The 18,589-nt window shown below is 38.3% G+C and overlaps 1 protein-coding gene across 2 annotated transcripts in view; it reads right to left on the reverse strand.

Annotated features, from left to right (window-relative positions):
• Positions 1–3,444: 3,444 nt before the first annotated feature.
• LOC100390645 (ubiquitin-conjugating enzyme E2 N) overlaps positions 3,445–18,589 on the reverse strand; it is a 35,858-nt gene continuing 20,713 nt past the window's right edge. Inside the window, exons 1-4 of one of the 2 annotated variants that reach the window (XM_078337067.1) lie at positions 12,613–12,729; positions 8,425–8,671; positions 8,107–8,247; positions 3,445–7,460 (exon numbers count right to left, since the gene is read on the reverse strand). In XM_078337067.1, the coding sequence (XP_078193193.1) occupies positions 7,420–7,460; positions 8,107–8,247; positions 8,425–8,671; positions 12,613–12,618 (435 nt within the window). In that variant the 5' untranslated portion in view covers positions 12,619–12,729 and the 3' untranslated portion in view covers positions 3,445–7,419. Of the gene's footprint in view, positions 7,461–8,106; positions 8,248–8,424; positions 8,672–12,612; positions 12,730–18,589 lie in introns of those variants that run through there. The other variant, XM_002752901.5, reaches the window with a different exon arrangement.

The following is an 18,589-nucleotide window of genomic DNA, read 5'->3' on the forward strand; positions in this document are numbered from 1 at the left end:
GAATTACTGGGTTAAAAGGACAGCTTACCACTAAGATGTCAGTATTCTCCTGATGGATATTTTCCATCTTATTGTTGCCTGTCTAAAGGTATAATATGTGGTGGCTTTATTGCTGTTCTCCACACCCCTATGGAGTTGTGTCATTATTTCAATGAGTTATTATTATTGCAGTTCCATTTAAAAGCATAACTGGCTAAGGCACCCCTTGCCCCATCCTGCCATTTCCTAAAACATACTGTTAGCCAAGACCCAACTATAGATTCCTTATGTAAAAGCCCTGTTCATGTCAATTCATTTGTTAGTTGGAGGGGATGAGAAAGTTGGCCCTTTCTAATGTTGTCTTCACATTGGAGTATAAAGAATTCTCTGTAGGACTCTTTAATTTGGGGGAGGGTGGTAGAGATGGGGTCTTGCTATGTTGCCCAGGCTGGTGTCAAACTCCCAGGCTTAAGCAGTGCTCCAGCTTCAGCCTTCTCAAAGTGCTAGAATTGCTGGCATAAGCAACCTTGTCTGCCTTACAGATCTTAAGCATTTGCTGTTTAATAACAAGCATCTTCTTTATGCTTAGTATTTGTGATAAGAGCACAAGTTTCTCTTTTCAAAGAGCTTATAATATAGTGGGGTAGAGATAAGTGATTTATCTTGTTGTGTTTTTTTTTTGTTTTTTTGAGATAGAGTCTCACATTGTCACCTGGGCTGGAGTGCAGTGGTGCGATCTCAGCTCAGTGCAAACTCCGCCTCTTGGATTCAAGGGATTCTCCGGCCTTAGCCTCCTGAGTAGCTGGGATTACAGGTGCCTGCCACCATGCTTGGCTAATTTTTTTGTATTTTTAGTAGAGATAGGGTTTCACCATATTGGTCAGGCTGGTCTCGAACCTGACCTGGTAATCCACCCACCTCGGCCTCCTAAAGTGCTGAGATTAGAGGCACTGTGCCTGGCCTGTCTTGGTGTTTTTACATCAGGTTTTACAGCTTTTATGTATAGGCTTGTACCATCTTCAAAAGCAATGCAATTTTATTTAAAGATGAGCTTTCCAGCTGGGCGTGGTGGCTCACACCTGTAATCCCAGCACTTTGGGAGGCCAAGCCGGGTGAATCACGAGGTCAGGAGTTCAAGGCCAGCCTGGCCAACATGGTAAAACCCCATTTCTAGTAAAAATACAAAAATTAATTGGGTGTGGGGGCACGTGTGTAATCCCAGCCCCTCGGGAGGCTGAGACAGAATTGCTAGAACCCAGGAGGTGAAGGTTGCAGTGAGCCAAGATCACGCCACTGCACTCCAGCCTGGGCAACAGTGCAAGACTATGTCTCGAAAAATAAAGATGTGATTTCCCCCACCAAAAGCACAACGTTTTATGGAGCTCTAGGACAAAGGATGAAAAGTTAGGTATCTCGGGTGCTACTTTAATACCTTCCTGACTGGTGCCACCGGCTAAATAAGGCCTATCTTCGTAAGACATTATACCAAAGACCTAAACTTTACTCAAAGGTTCAATGTCTTCTAGCTGGGAATTATTCTTTCATTCTTCCATCTTGATATGATTTCAATAAACTATTATGTCTAATATTAATGCGTTTTTCTAAAACATCTCCAAATATGTAGACACCACCCTCCTGATGCTAATCAGTATCAGACAATGAAAGTAAATTTTTCCTGCTTTTCTCAACTTTTCCTCAAATTCATTCCTTAGTGAAATTCTTTCAGCCATCATTATTTATCCTTAAGAAACATGCCTGTTGACCAAGTAAATCTAGGAATTCAACTTACCTACAGGAATGTGAACAAAGATTTATATACCAAGACAAGGCACTAGAATGAAGCCATGGAAATAAAATGCTCAGTAGCAAAGAAATCATGGTTAACTTGTAATATATCCATATAGTGGAATATTACAGTCCTCAGAAATGACATTCTGGTAAGGATCTGAGTGTGGAAACTGATACAGCCTGTTGGAGAGCTACTGAGTAGTATTTATCACATTTGCATACATATCCTTTCACCCAACAGTTCCACTTCTGGGAATCTAGTCAATACACATGTTGCACAACCAAAATATGGTCAGATATGTATGTTGTAGGATTTATGAAACTCGTACCAATTTAATACTCAAACGGGATTACGTGGTGGCAATCTGTTTCATGGATACTTTGTGGTTACCAAAGAGATACGCTGCCACAGGGAGAGTCCTTTCAAGTGACTGGAAAAGGCAGAATACTAGACAGAATTACTGGTTTCATGCACGTTTGCATACACTGAAAAAGCTTAGTCACTTAACATGAGCTTGTACAGATTTTAGATTTTGTTGTTAAAAGCCTATATGGTTTTTATAATGTTTTGGTAAACTGATATGACCAGTGAGTAATCAGTGCCAAAAGAGCAGGTCAGAGAACTACAACCTACAGGCCAAATCCCACCCCACTGCCTGTTTGTATGGCCTACAAGTTTAAAATTGTTTTAATGTTTTAGGTGGTTTTTAAAAAAATACCATGGCCATGTGTTTGCAAATCGTCTATGGATGCTTTCTCACTACAATGGCAGAACTGAGTAGCTGAGACAGACCTATGGCCCACAAAGGCCAAAATATTTACTTTTGGAAGAAAAAAAAAACCATGAATTGCAAAAACTTGGCCCTACTTGGTTGCTCATTCCTAATGCATCCTGCTAAAACCTAAGAGAAACAGCACCAAGTTCAATCCAGTGCAACCAACCTATCACATCTAAGCCGCTTTTGCCGGATCTGATATGTACTCTTGACCTTAAGCCCAAAGACTCTGTAAAAGCATTAGGTTACAATAAAACTTAAGAACTGTCACTATCCACTAATCTAGATCATGGAACTATTTCAAAAGCAGTCATATGGTAAGAATGGATCAGGAGTCTTTTTTTTTTTTTTTAAGGAAATATGCTATTCTAAGTGGTAACAGGGTTATTGTTTTCTAATTTCTAAAACATTCTGTCCCATAGATACAGGTGATTGGCAGAAAGAAAATGTTAACGTTCCTTAATGAGCACTATAAAATGCTCTGCTACAAGAAACTTAAGGCCTACACATTCAGGAAGATACTATATGCTTCTACAATCCACCAGAAATGGGGGTGCGGGAATCACGTGATCAGTTCAGTAGTTGAGGCTCAGCTTAGTATCAAATCTACATTCATACACTTACCAGCGCTACACGACCGTGCCACATGACACATGAAATTATATCAGCTTAAGGGTGGCAAAGATGAAACTGGAAAGGGGCAGGGAAACCCGAACTCTCAATGTTGGGTTCCACACTTAACAGGAAAAATTCTAGTCCAGCTCCCAGTATGGCAGCAAATGGGAAGTTACCCAATTAGTACCACAAAGCCAACTCTTGGAATAGACCTAATTTCCATGATAAAATGGAGACGTGCAGGGGTGAGTGTATAGTTAAGAAAACAACGTATTTCCAGTCCAGGTGGTAGATTACAGATTTTTATTATTTACACTTCTCTCAAATTACTACAGTCAGCATGTTTTGCTTTTTGTTATTTAAAACATAAACCCTCATATAATTCACTAAGATGAGTGACATGCCAAGTAGCTAAATGAAATATCTGAGCCCAAAAGTACTTATTCAAGTGAAACATTACATTTTTCTTAAAGCAATAAATTAGGTATCCTATTATGACATTTTCTTTTTTTGGCCAGCTTTTCTAGATAAGGTCGTATTGCTACTGCAACTAACAAAAAAGATGTGGCTACAGTAGCCAAAAAACGGTTCCTGAACCATTCAATAGAAAAATAAAAGCCAATTCCTATCATTTCCATGATTGCATTTAGTTCCACTTAAGTCACTGTGTTTATAATGTCTTGTAGGACAGCAGATTTCCTTCCCCATTCTCCATAAAACAACCATAGCACCTGCGACTTTTATCTATTGGTTAGTATTTAATCTTATTTTTAAGTGCTTCTTTGAAATTGTAAAGTACATTCTTGGTCTAAAGTTCTATATACAATCAGTCCTCCATATCCACTGGTTCTGTGAGTTCAAACAACCACAGATAGAAAATATTCTAAAAAACACTGTGTCTGTAATGAACATGTATATTTTTGTTATTCCTTAAACAAGTGTAACTATTTACATAGCACTTACATTATAATAGGTACTATATGTAATCTAAAGATTAAAGTATGTGGAAGGATTTGTGTAGATTGTATGCAAATACTACATCATTTTATTCCAGACACTTGAGCATCTGTGGATTTGGATACCCAAAGGAGGTCCTAGAACCAGTTCCCGACAAATACCAAGACTGTATTTTAGACCTAAGGTCTTGCTAGACAGCCCTTGGAGGACAAAGGATAACTAGAGCAGAAGTAAATTACAGCGAAGTAGACAACAAATCAAGAAAGTCAAAAACAAAATATAATAAAATAAAGCTCCTATCAACACCTGAAGATTTCAGAAAAGCCTCTTAATGGGCAATTTTCTCTTAAGACACCAGGTCCCACTATATTACCTAGACTGGTCATAGACTCCTGGACTCAAGTGATCCTCCTGCCTCAGTCTCCCAAAGTGCTGGGATTACAGGCATGAGCCACTGTGCCCGGCCTGGGCAGTTGATTTTCGGAAGCCACTTATCAATATTCAGATTCTTTTCTTCTCTCCCAGGACTTTGCAGATGCTGCTGTTCCCTCTGCCTGGAGATGTCCATCTGGCCTGAATCCAAAACAGCCTGTCCAAGTACTTCCCTTTTCCATGGCAGAGTTGCACCTATTTGTCTATACCGCTTCCCCATTAGAGTATAAGGTCCCCAAAGGAAAGCTCCATGCCTTTCACTTACCACCTAATCATCCCCAACTAGTAGGCAAACATGAAACACTTCTGTTGAATAATTTGTTTCCTTCAGCTCAGGGGTTACAAAGTCAAAGGCTTAACAATGGACTCTAGCCAACTGGAGAGTAACAGGGTAAGAAGACAATGACATGTTCTCAGGATGTCTGCTACTCAGATCCTCTCAGTAAGTCCCAAGCACAAAGGTGGGTCAGGTCTACTGTTGCCAGATCTTCGGATCTTTCAAGTTAACAGAATTCTGGATTTTCATGTGAAACTCTCAATTTTTAAAAATGTTGGCATCAAATTCAGAATGTTTTAACCAGCCACAATGCGTGGGCCAGAGAAAACAGGCCCAAAGGCCAGGTGAAGCTGCAGTTTTCAACTGCTGCCTTGGCCTCTCCCAGAGGCCCTTAATTCCTAAGAAGGCTCAGTCAACATACTGGCACTTGTTTCATCCCACTGGTTGAGAAAGCAAGTCTTACCAAAGCAATGGGGGATTCTTATCAAAACTGCAAAGGAAGAAGATATAATACCATGAAATTAGAAATTCACTGCATTTGAAATAAAAATGACTTATTTCTGTACTTCTGTAACTCACAAATTCAGCAGACATCATTCAGACATATTTTTGTAGTCCAACAGATTTAAATCTGGAATTTCATGGCTTGTAAATCACTATGTGATACTAGCTATAACCACAAGCAATACTATAGGCAGTAAATGTTGATCTCTATCTCATTTCTTTAAGTTTCGTGTGGTTCATTTTTAAAGTGAGATTCAGTTTTCCTAGCTGTAGTCAAATGTACCCTTTAAACAACCCAAGAACTGTCATAAATGACAACTACTGTTACTAGTTTTCCAATTTTATAATATTAGGGTTGTTAACAATTTTATTCTGAATTAAGCTAACGTTTGTTACCAAGCAATGCATTTATTTGGAAGGATACCAGTTACCAGTCATCAAAACCTTTTGTATGTTGAAAATGTAATTTTAATAGTTAATTCTTCATCTTACATAGGAGCACAATACACCACAATCTGAAGAAACTCCAGAATTACGAGAATAAGAGTGAAGAAAATTCAAATGGGCTACAATATCCATTACCTTAAACTGCGAGAGACAAAGTTCCAACTCGAAAGTTAACATTTATGTATTTATGACTGGCTACATTTATGACTTAAAGAACAATTTTGTGAGGGGAGGAACTCTGTCAATGAAGAAGAAAAATTACTGAATTTCAAATTAAAGAATAAAAGGAGCTCCCATAGCAAACAGTAGAGGGATGTAAGCAAGAATCATTGATTGAGGATTTGATGCTCTCAAAGGAATAAACCTTTCTGATGACACGCAAGCTGGATACTTGAGATCTGCAGGTTTATAAGGAAGATTTACAAATGCCTCAGCAAATCCCAAATGATTATCAGATCAGTGTTTCTTAATAACACACCAAAGGTTACAGATGAAATTTTCAGACAAGAACCAAGAAAAAGGTCATAACCCAAATTTTAGGCAAAAATGTGGCACAACTGTGAAAGTCCTACATGTCAGTTACAACTGCTTTCTTTGCTGTGACTTTCCAGTACAGTAATATTTAAACATTGTGGCAAGACACCAATGATCGTCTAATCGGACAACACAAACACATTTATTTCAAATTCCTAGGAGGTTAAAAAAGGTCAGATATTGATGTTTTATGCATGCTCAGGGCCAGTTTATAAATACTCCATTCAACACTATCTTAACATAAATCTGCATCAGTGAAAAGAAACTGGCAAAATCTACCCCTTGCCATTCAAATGGTGAAGACCATTTGAATTGTCAGATGGTGAAGACCAGGACAGAATGCTCCATCAGTTTTAATTTTAAAATACGATTGTCACATTGGGAAAATGAAATAAACACAGTAAAATAAACTGTACAAAGGCAAAGTAGAATAACAAAAAATATTTTACTAAAACATAAGATTTACAGAAGTTTCCAGACAAGCCATACAAAATGGTCACAAGCTTTTTTCGAAGGGGGGAATCTATACTTGACAGCAAAGTCACAATGTTATTAGTGAGGGCTGTGATGTTTGTTTAATGTTCCCATTTTGGTTCAAACAATCAAGCTTGTCCATCTACAGCGTCTAAATAAAGTTAGACTTGGCTAGAGAGCATATTCTAAATAACTGGTTAGCTGCTTTTAACCAATGCAATTAGATCACCATAAAAGGGGGAAAGGAGCCCATAAAATTAAAATAAAACTATCTCCCCCCTCAAAAAAATAAAAAAAAACACCCACACCCCTGCAGCTAACCTGACAACTACCTTCATTCACAGTGCTTTATACTTAAACCAGGATGGGGGAAATGAGTAAAAGCAGGAAGGGGCTGCTGCTTTTAAACCTTTCACAACAATCCAGATGATACTTCTAGCCTCTGCTCATGCTTTACGACAGTGAATCAGGACAAGACATAGATTTGCTAATGTGCATTTAATCACCAAAGGACTGAAGATGTCTGGGCTTTTTTATTCTGTAATGTTTCTAAGACTGTGTCCATTAAATGCAAACAAAAAGGAAGAAGTCTTGGCAGAACAGGAGAAGTGATGCACACTTGATGATCTGATCAGTTTAAATATTATTCATGGCATATAGCCTAGTCCATGCTCTAGCTGTAGATAAAAACAAACATACAATTATTTTACTTAGTTCAATATGCTACTTTCCAAACTATAAACAGCAAACAAACACTAATTATGGAAAGGTCACTCTGTAATCTCTTAAATTCATGTCTTTTTCTATAAATTGGATCAGGGCTGAAAGATTTTGTGTATGTCCAATTACCAAAACACTACAATAAAATTCAGAAGTTCTAGAAAATTCAGGAGGATGAGTCAAGTTGTCCATTTCTGGATACACAATTCTCCCCACTAATTTAAAATCTGTAGCAGAAGAAGCTTCTTGACTCCAAATTCTCTAGCCATAAACAGCCAAATCCTTTAATCAAAAGGATTACCACAACAGTTCAAACGGTTTCCAGTATTCTTTACATATTACTAGACAAATGGTACACACTCAGTATTTGTTAAACCAGGTGTAGTTATAAGACTCCGAGATCTCCCAATTACAGGTTGTCTTTAAATTTGGGGGGTCCCATAGCAGGCCATTTTGTTAAGAGGTATTTATATACTATAAGTAGGATCTCATTTATTGTATTTTTTTTTATTTCTTTTCCTTGCCATTTAGAAAAGTTTAAATGGTAATACAAATTTGTTTTTAAAAGTGGAAGTGGTGTGAAGGAGAATGAGTATTAGATACCTGTTTCTATGGCTTGGGCTTCGTTGGTCTTCCACTGCTCCGCTACATCATTTGCTAATGGATCATCTGGATTAGGAGCACTTAACAAGGCCTGGATCGATAGCAGAACTGTGCGGATCTGCAGTGCTGGGGACCACTTATCTATGAAGGCAACAGGCCCAGTATGATAAAGCATGAAAAAACAGGTCCAGAACTGCTTCATTTCCCTCCCACAGACCTCTTTGGTCTTTGCATAATGTTTACATTCTAAACACAGAATGCATAGGAGTAAAAGGAGAAATTTTACGAATAGCATATGCTGATAAAGACAACACTTACCTTTCAAAATATCTAAACATATTCTTCCCAACTTGTCTACATTAGGATGATAAATTTTGGTCATGAAACGTACTTTAGGGGCTGCCATTGGGTATTCTTCTGGAAGGAATAGTTCAAGTTTAAAAGTCCCTCCCTCAAAGGGGGAATCCTGAGGGCCAGCAATGACCACATGAAAATAACGGGCGTTGCTCTCATCTGGTTCTGCTTTGATGCCAGGAACTGGTTCTGCCAGCAAACGCTGGGTTTCCTACGACAGAAAAACAAAGACATTTATGAAACAAACGTCATTTTGCTAGACACCAAAGGAAAATTAGAAAGTTCATCTCTTGGAACTAGGCATAACAGAACCTCTCCAATCTCCCAACAGGACTTACTTAGCTTATAAAAGGCAAAATTCAAAAAAAAAACAAAAAAACAACAAAAAAAAACACCATTTAAATAATTGCAACCAGCTGAATGCAACTGCAAGTGAATACCAATGACATTATCATATATTTTGGCTACAAATGTCTACAAACATGTTGACAGTAAAATTAGGTTAATAAAACTGATTTTTTACTCAAGTCAAAATAAGTAATACTAGGATTACATAAGTAAGGCAACTTGCTCTAAACTTGACCAAAACCAAGCTATTTAAAAAGTAAAATTGGCCTGTGGCAGTAGCTCACACCTGTAATCCCAGCACTTCGGGAGGCTCAGGCAGGCAGATCACCTGAGGTCAGGAGTTCAAGACCTGCCTGACCAACATGGAGAAACCCCATCTCTACTAAAAATACCAAATTAGATGGGCATAGTGGTGCATGCCTGTAATCCCAGCTACTCGAGAGGCTGAGGCAGGAGAATCGCTTGAAGACAAGAGGCGGAGGTTGCAGTGAGCCGAGATCATGCCATTGCACTCCAGCCTGGGCCACAAGAGCAAAACTCTGTCTCCGAGAAGACAGAGTTTTGGGTTTTGTTGTTGTTTGTTGAGACAGGGTCTCACTCTGTCACTCAGGCTGGAGTGCAGTGGCAAGATCTTGGCTCACTGCAGCCTCAACCTTCCTGGGCCCAGGTGAGCCTCCCACCACCACCTCCTAAGTAGTTGGGATTACAGGTGTGCCCCACCATGTAATTTTTGTATTTTGAGTAGAGACAGGGTTTTGCCCTGTTGGCCATGCTGGTCTTGAACTCCTGGCCTCAAGTGATCCTCCCACCTCGGCTTCCCAAAGTGCTGGGATTACAGGTATGGGCCAATGCACCTGGCCTAAAATTAGTTTTTAAATCCACTGAAAACCTTTCCTCTGAAAAATGTAATGGACTGAAGGAAGGAGATAAGAAGCAGCCTAGGTACCCAAACAAGGCTAAAGAAATATATTCAACAATGCTGATTAGTCTAAAATTGACAATTAACTTCAGAGGAACCCTTAATGCTCCCAACAATCACATCATTAGTTCTCTTTTTCACCATTCTCCTTCTCTCCTAATTATATCATTCTTTCTCTTCTCTCTTCAAACCTCTAGCATCTCCATCCCCATCCTCACTTGTGGCTGATGTCCCGCTGCCTATTTCATGACAAGTTAGATACTTCCATCGGTTCCCACTGTAGCATTTGTACATTTCCCTGCATCTGTGCCCATATGCTCTGGCTTTTTCCTGTATAGGTAAAATGTCACATACTTTTGGCTAAGGCCAATAGATTAGATCTTATTTATCTCCTTCTCACCTATTCAAGGACATTGAATAGCATCTCTTTCATCTCCTGAATTATCAGTTCTCCCTTCTTTATTGGATCTTTCCCCAAACCATCCAAACATGCTGTTATGTCTCCATAAAGGGAGAAAACTACCTTACACCCAATCTCCCAAACAGCTACTGCCCCTTGCTTTGCTTCTCTTTCAAAGAGATCTGTAATTGCCAGTCTCCAATTTCCCTTCTCCTCCAATCAAACTGTAGTTATCATTAACTTGTTTGTTAAGGTCACTAGTGATTTCCACAAGGTTAAATCAAATGTCTTAATCTTATCTTACTTGACCTAAATGCAACATCTTAACCAGCTGGTCTGCCTTCCTCTTTGCAAAGCTTTATCTAACTTCCTATCATCACATTCTCATGGCTCTCTCCTCCTTGTCTAGCAGCAGCTTCCCTTAGTTTCCTTCTTGGTTCCTGTCTATCTCCCAACATCAATATTGAAGTGCACTGGGGCTCTGTCCGAGAGCTTCCTCTCTGTTTATACATTTCCACAGTGATCTCATGTAATGAAATGAATTTAAATACTAAATACACTCTATAAGCTGAAGCCTTCCCTAATTCATATCCAGCCCCGACCTCTTCCCTCATCGTGTCTCTTACCTCTGTAACTGCCTGCTTGATACATGTTCTTGAATGTCTAATAAGCATCCCAAACTTAACATGATGTCCCTATCCCCAACCTTTGCTCCTCCCATAGTCTTCCCCATGTCAGTTACTGGCAAACCCATCCTTCCAAATGATCCACCTTTTCCTTCACATGCCACACACATCTAACCTGATTGGCAAATTGGTTTTTAAAAATTCAGAATCTACTCATGATTGGACTGTTTCTCACGTTCCACTGCTACACCTCTGATCCAAGCAATCATCAGCTCTCACCTGGAAAACTACAATAGCCTCCCAACCTGTTCTTCCTGTTTCTGATCTCACTACCTCCCTCACAGGTCTATTATTCACAGACCCTTTAAAAGTCATACTCCTGAGCCCAGATGCAGTGGCTCACGCCTGTAATCATGAGTTCAAGACCAGCCTGACCAACATGGAGAAACCTCCGGCTCTAGTAAAAATATGAAACTAGCAGGGCGTGGTGGCACATGCCTGTAATCCTAGCTACTCGGGAGGCTGAGGCAGGAAAATCGCTTGAACTCAGGAGGTAGAGGTTGCGGTGAGCCGAGATCATGCCATTGCACGCCAGCCTGGGAAACCAGAGCAAAACTCCACCTTAAAAAAAAAAGTCATAGTCCTTATAATGGGCCCCCAAAAGAGGCTCTAGGTGATGCCCTAACTCCACCTACCTCCCTGACTCATCTTCAGCTAGTCTTCCTCCATCCCCTACCTTCTCTGTTCCAGACAAAAATTAGTTTCCTTGTAGTAGGTCTTCAACCTGCCAGGCACCCTCTGACCTCAAGGGCTTTGCACTTGCTCTTCTTCCCCAAAATATCCATATGGCTTGCTTCCTTGCCTCCAAAGATCTTCAAATTTTCTCAATGACGCCCTCATAACTGAAATTGCAAACTCATTCCACCCTACCCTGCATACTCCCTTATCCCCACTCCCCTGGCTTTATCTCCACAGCATTACTAACAAATCTCATTTCTCACTTACTTTGTTCAGAATTTAAGCTCCATGAGAGGATAGATTTGAGTCTGTTTTAAGGACTGCTATATATCCTCAGCATTTGGAACACTGCCTGGCACAACAGATGTTCAATCAATATTTATTGAATTCTCAATCTATTTGATGTTATAAAGAGAAGAAAATAAAACTCAGAATTTCATCATTAACATCATTAAAGCAGGGTTATTTGTAAGGCAGGATGTGCACATTATGGAAGGAAAACAGAACGATCCACTCAGGTATGGGGAAACATAGACTAACTTCTACTTATATTTATTTTTAACCAGAAAAATGTTCATATTTAAATCAGCTTTTAGCTATGAAAAACAATAAATGAGAATATTTTATTTAGACTGCCTTCACCTAAGAAAAGTAATATATCTTAAACTTTCAGTCCACAAGCTACAGCGCATATGTTAAAAATAACAACTTCTCTCTCAGCACAGGATTACGCTGAAATAGTCATAAGATGTAAATACAAATCAAATCCTTCCCCAAAATGTGTTAATTAAACCCATGACCATTTTAGATAATGTCTCTAGTATTTTAATTTAAGACCAGTTTTTTGTTTTGTTTTGATCATGGTGATGTAAGAGCAAGTAAGAAACTGACATGTTCTTTAGGTTCAAAGTAAAACATTTTTAGAGCATTAAAAAGCTCAAGAGGCAATAATGAAGCCTCCCACTTTGGGAAGTCCTTTAACCCGTGACCAGAACAAAAGAGGTTGGTCTTCCTTTTCTAGGAAAAAAGTTAAGATATTCATCTTAGGGATGAATCGCAAGAGTAGAAGAATGAGAAAATAACTAGATGATAAAATTCCTTGAATTCTGGCCCCTACTCACCTCCATCCTTTGATTTTACCCCAGGTCTTCATGTTTTTAGAAAACCATAAATTGGGAGATTGGAAAAAAAAGAGAGCCAGGGCCCAAGAGTCCTAACCCACCACTCCCCAGTTACACAAAGTAGTAGCAGCTCTATATATACTATAAAAAGCTACAGAAGGGCCTCCAAGAGCATATCCCAAAATAGCTTCAAAATCACTCAGTACACGTGGCAGAGACAGATATGGTATTTACTTTCTCATCTTCAGTTGACCATCAAAATCAGATATTCTTTGTAAATAATGTACATATTAAGCACATCATGTAACCAGATCAAGCCTAGATTTAATCGGAACACATTCTAAAACAAGCTTTTGGGTGTAGGAAACATTTTGAAATAGTTCTTATAATATATGCTCTCAAGTTCTAATGGACATAAACATGCATAATTATTTCACTAAACTGCTGGTTTCCCCAACGAACCCACAACATAAATTGTGGGAGGGAAAAAAGGAATAAAATCCAACCTAAATGAAACAAGCCTCAAATGGCAGCATCTGAAAAAGTCTTAACCACAGAAACTGATGTCAACTTTTTTTCCTAAAAAGGCAAAAACTGGCTAGGAAATAAAATCTTTCCAGCTATTCAACACATGACTAACTAAAATACCTTCTGGTTTTATACTACTCTTTGGTAGAAAGAGAAGTACAGTATGATTTATTTAAGTGAAGAAGTAAAGGGCTAAAATTCCTACTGCTTCATTTATCTATCTTTTTTTTTTTTCTGGAGACAAATCTCACTCCGTTGCCCAGGCTGCAGTGCAGTGGCATGATCTCTGCTCTCTGCAACCTCTGCCTCCTGGGTTGAAGCAAGTACATCCAGCTAATTTTGTATTTTTAGTAGAGACGGGGTTTCCTCATGTTGGCCAGGCTGGTCTCGAACTCCCGACCTCAAGTGATCCACCCACCTCGGCTTCTCAAAGTGCTGGGATTACAAGCATGAGTCACCAAGTCCAGCCTTATCTATCTTTCTGCACACTGCAGGCTGGACACCGTGGTTCATTCCTGTCAATACCTGCACTTTGGGAGGCTGAGGCAGGCAGGGGAATCACTTGACGCCAGGAATTTGAGACCAGCCTGGGCAAGCATAGTGAGACCCCCATCTCTATGAGGAAAAAAAAAAGGAGTTGACAAATGAGATCACATAGGAAGGCCATAGTCGTTTACAAAAAACAGTAAATTTTAGATGCATTTTGTGATCCTATTATATTTAAAAGCAGTCCAAGGATTGATCCCAAATACAACTGAGGAGTTTAGGGCCATGCAGAACAGAAAGTACTAGTTATGTTCAGGAAATTGGTTACTAAAATCAACAAGAGGGTAAAGGAGTAGGGTATGGATTTAAACGGTGACAAGATTAAGACTAAAAGAAGGTTATCTCATCTTATAGAATGCATACAATAGTTAATGATACAGATATTTTTAAAAGGAATAAAATACCACATTAAATTGGTCTAATTACCAAAAGATGTACTACGACTTGAAGAGCAAACCCCAGAATCACACTGAACTATACTGTAGTTAGTAAATTGTAACTATTGACATTCTGTCAACCAATCTCTATTAACCAGGACTCTATTATTTTTAAGTTTAAAAACAATTTGTGCTCAGTATAAAGCAATGTCAGGTTTTAGATGTTTTCTGTAAAGCAATGATTAAATTATACACAGTAAAATTATGGGGTAATAAATTAAATAGTATTCTTTAAAAGAGTGCTAATTTGTGTGTGAGAAAAGTTGGTCCAGTTAGTAACTATCTATATACCAGTGCATCCTGTCTACAGTGATTAGGTTTTGCCATTTAGAATATTCTCTGAGACAAAATTGCAATGTATGACCAGTAATATCAACTGTAGATATTTTTAGCTCATCTCAAACAACAGCTGTCTGATAACTCAGTAACTGCCAATCTCATTATTGAAAAATACATGTTGGGCCAGGCGCAGTGGCTCAAGCCTGTAATCCCAGCACTTTGGGAGGCCAAGGCAGGTGGATCACGAGGTCAAGAGATTGAGACCATCCTGGTCAACATGGTGAAACCCCGTCTCTACTAAAAATACAAAAAATTAGCTGGGCATGGTGGCGCGTGCCTGTAATCCCAGCTACTCAGGAGGCTGAGGCAGAAGAATGGCCTGAACCCCGGAGGCGGAGGTTGTGATGAGCCGAGATCGCGCCATTGCACTCCAGCCTGGGTAACAAGAGGGAAACTCCGTCTCAAAAAAAAAAGAAAGAAAGAAAAGAAAAACACATGTTAAAAATTGAGAAGCAAAGGGCTAAAATTCCTACTGTTTATCTTTTTTTTTTTGAGACAAGTCTCGCTCCATTGCCCAGGCTGCAGTGCAGTGGCACAATCTTGGCTCACTGCAACCACTGCCTCCTGGGATATTTAGCAGGAGGATATCATCATTGATACTTACTCTGTATACTCCAACCTGTCACTACATACTTAAGTGATTCTAAAATATTAACACACAGGGTTCTCAGGAAAGTTGCATGTTACGCACAAAAAAAATTAAATAAAAAAAATATATACTAAAACCATAAAATAAACAGGGTCTCCTTTTTGGGGATCACTAATAAAGCAAGTCAATTCTTTATTATCTACACAATTGTAAATTACTTACGTGGGAGGTTGATGTGGGAGGATTGCCTGAGCCCAGGAGTTCAAGGTTACAGTTAGCTATGATCACACCACTGCACCTCAGACTGAATGACACTGAGACACTGTCTCTTAAAAAAAAAGTTAATTACCATCGACAGACATTTTCGAGTGCACATGCCTTGCTTCATTTTATCTGCAAGCCCTGTGTATTTTGCTACATGATTTTATATAACATATAACATTCTTAGGAACATATAACGTCTCATCATAGTAAAACTGACTGCCTATTTTCTAGCTGGGATTAGAAACAGAACCAAAGTTTTGCTCCATCTCCCCATTACACTACCTTCCTTACAAATCATAAGGCCTCTTAGAGATACACTAACATCAAAATGAATGATGAGTTCTCTTCTCTATAGCACTGCTGTCCAACAGAAATATAATGCAAGCCACATAAGTATTTAAAAATTTTCTAGTAGCCACATAAAAAATTAAAAAGGTAAAATTAATTTTAATATATTTTATTTAACCAAATGTATTCAAATATTTCAACATAAAATCAGTATGAAAATTATTAATGATGTATTTTATCTTTTTTCACGGCTGTCAATGCCCACTGTGTAATTTGTAGCACATATTAATTTGACCTAGTCATATTTCAACTACTCAAAAGCCACATGGGATTAGTAGCTCCCATAGCAGTCTGGACAGTGAAACACAAGACAATAATGTTATAATGTTACTGCCTGGTCATTGAGAATAATTTAACTTATTTCATATAATGGGTAAAATTTTGTACAGACACTGTAAAGCATCACTATTTTCCCTTCAAAAAATTCTATACGAAAAGTAACGTCAGAACATTTCACATCACTAATAACAGGAATGCATGTAACAAGAGTTACTGTCTGCTATAGTCACAAGATTGTGTCTGAAAAAAAATTTGTGGCAATTTCAAAAAAACATTAAATGAACAAAAATTAATTCAAACAAGCTAACTGCACGACAAAACGTTCACCACTAAGGAACTATTTTAATTTTTACAGTACACACTACCCCCTAGTGGATCAAAGACATCATCTACTTACTTCACCACCTTTCCTTTGCAAATGAAAAAACTGATGCTCTTAAAAGTTATTCTGCTCGTTTGCTAAGGTTTTTAAACTTTTATTATACGATCACTCCTGCAAAACCAAAGCAAGGTTAGCATCCACCAAAACATGTCCCTGAAAAAGACCTATAGTTATTCCAAAAGCAAATAAAACAAAATGGCTTAAGAAAACTAATAAAGGCGAACCACGCAAAACTATGACGATTTTGTTATTTCCTTTCTGCTTTCACCTCTTTTGCCTATCTTGTTCCTAACCATTTAGAGTCCCCCAGATAGGCTAACTGGGACCATGAGAATTTCCTGAAAATGCCTAACCTAAAGTCGAATGGAGAATAATGATTCTGAAGACACGTGCCTCCCTTGTTTTCTTTTCCCCTCTACTCCCACATACTTAAATCTCACAATTTCTTAGGCAGCAGATTCAGAGAAGGAAAAATGGAAGAAGCTATTTCTAAGACTCTGGGTATCAAAGACTAAATCTCAGAGTAACTTAGACCAGGGTATTCCTTTTTTTGGGAAAAGCTTTATTTATGGGTTGACAGGTAACAGGTAGGAAAGTACTCTCTATTCCACTTGAAGTAATAATGAAGAGACGGGGCCAGATGACTTGGGCTAGAAATCTCTACATCCTAATTTTTTCCCTCAACCTAAGACCAGATCAAAGGCAAAGTAAAGTATATATGATCAGGCTGTATCTCAGGTCTGAATTAGTCTGGAAGTTTCTCCCTTGAACTTTCAGTTTCCTGTTCATTACCACCTCTCCATTTGCTGTAACTATGCACAATAACTGCCAGTTTATTTCTCAGACCCTAAACTATTTGAAGAGGGGAACCCCAACTAGTAAATGGTGGTAAATTCTAAATAAATGCTTGTTCAGTGAACAAATGTCTGCAATGCTTAGGTGCCACACACAGCTGATGAGGATTACTGTATCTGCTGTGTTACTTGGTAAATGCCATCTCAGGAGTAGCATTTAAGATTATTTCAATCACTGACAACGGACAAAAATCAGAATAATCCTACTAACAAATTGTCCCTCCAAGAAGAAAAACTGTTAGGCTGAATTCCTTTCTTATCTACTACCTCCCTCCCCAATTCTTTTGCCCCACTAAACACATCAGGTTGTATTGTAGTTTGTGTATATTTTCCTCACCAGTCTGTAAGCTCCATAAAAGCAGGGACTAGATGCAATTATCAAGCACTGCTCCCAGACATGCAGAGAATCAATAAAATAAAACCTCGGGTAACAATTAAAAACAAACTATGCCAAATACTGACTTAAATGCTATACATGTATTAGCTCATTTAATCCTCATACTCATTTTACAAATGAGGAACAAAAAGGAATCAACCAAAGCTAGCAAATGACAGAGACAAGATTCAAATCCAGGCTGTTGGGCTCTACTCAGTCTGGCTTCAGAGTCTGTTTCTTAATGTTGACAGTATACACTAGAGATAATTAACTATATAAGCAGTAAATGCCAAATGTTTGGCAGGAACAGTAAACAGCACAGAAGTTTAAAAGGCTATTTTCAACTCTTTATAATCATGAAATGGTGTTTCATGAAAAAAGAAAATTTAAGCCATAATGTCATTAATTTTCTTTTTTGCTTTTGGGCTGGCGAACAGAAAAGTATGGTCTTATTAAGGATAAAATAGAAAAAAAACTGCTTTACTTGATTGAAAAATTGTCATATACTATTTTGACTTGGAATTATCTATTAGATGGTAAACTATGTTGCCTGTCTTTGATATTGCATGAAATCAACATGCATTAAAATGTCTCGTGACTCTGAAATATTAATTTACTTACAAATGTTTGTTCATTGCTTATTTCGTTCATGGCACTGTGGTATTAACTAACTAGAAGGACGAGTAAAACTTCTTGGCTTCCAGCAGTTTATTTCATGGTGAGTAGTCAAGGTCTTAGGGAAGGTACAGGAGGTATGAGTTAGGATACTATTATTATATGAAAAGCAGAACCAGATTACAGGGCAATTATGTTCTTGTTTATTTCTAAAGACATTTTTTAAGTTTTCCGGAAAGATTAAAAACCTCATCTCCATCTTTTTTTCCTCTGTTTTCTGAAAGATTTCCAAATATTGGCAACACATCTAAAGATGGTGTCAACTATTCCTTCATAAAACACTCATGAAGTTCTTGGTGGTAAAAATGTTCTTTGAATATCCAACACTATAATTAGTAGACTCATGGCAGCTAAGCTTCT

Source organism: Callithrix jacchus, chromosome 9 (assembly GCF_049354715.1).
Source record: "Callithrix jacchus isolate 240 chromosome 9, calJac240_pri, whole genome shotgun sequence".
NCBI lineage: Eukaryota > Metazoa > Chordata > Mammalia > Primates > Cebidae > Callithrix > Callithrix jacchus.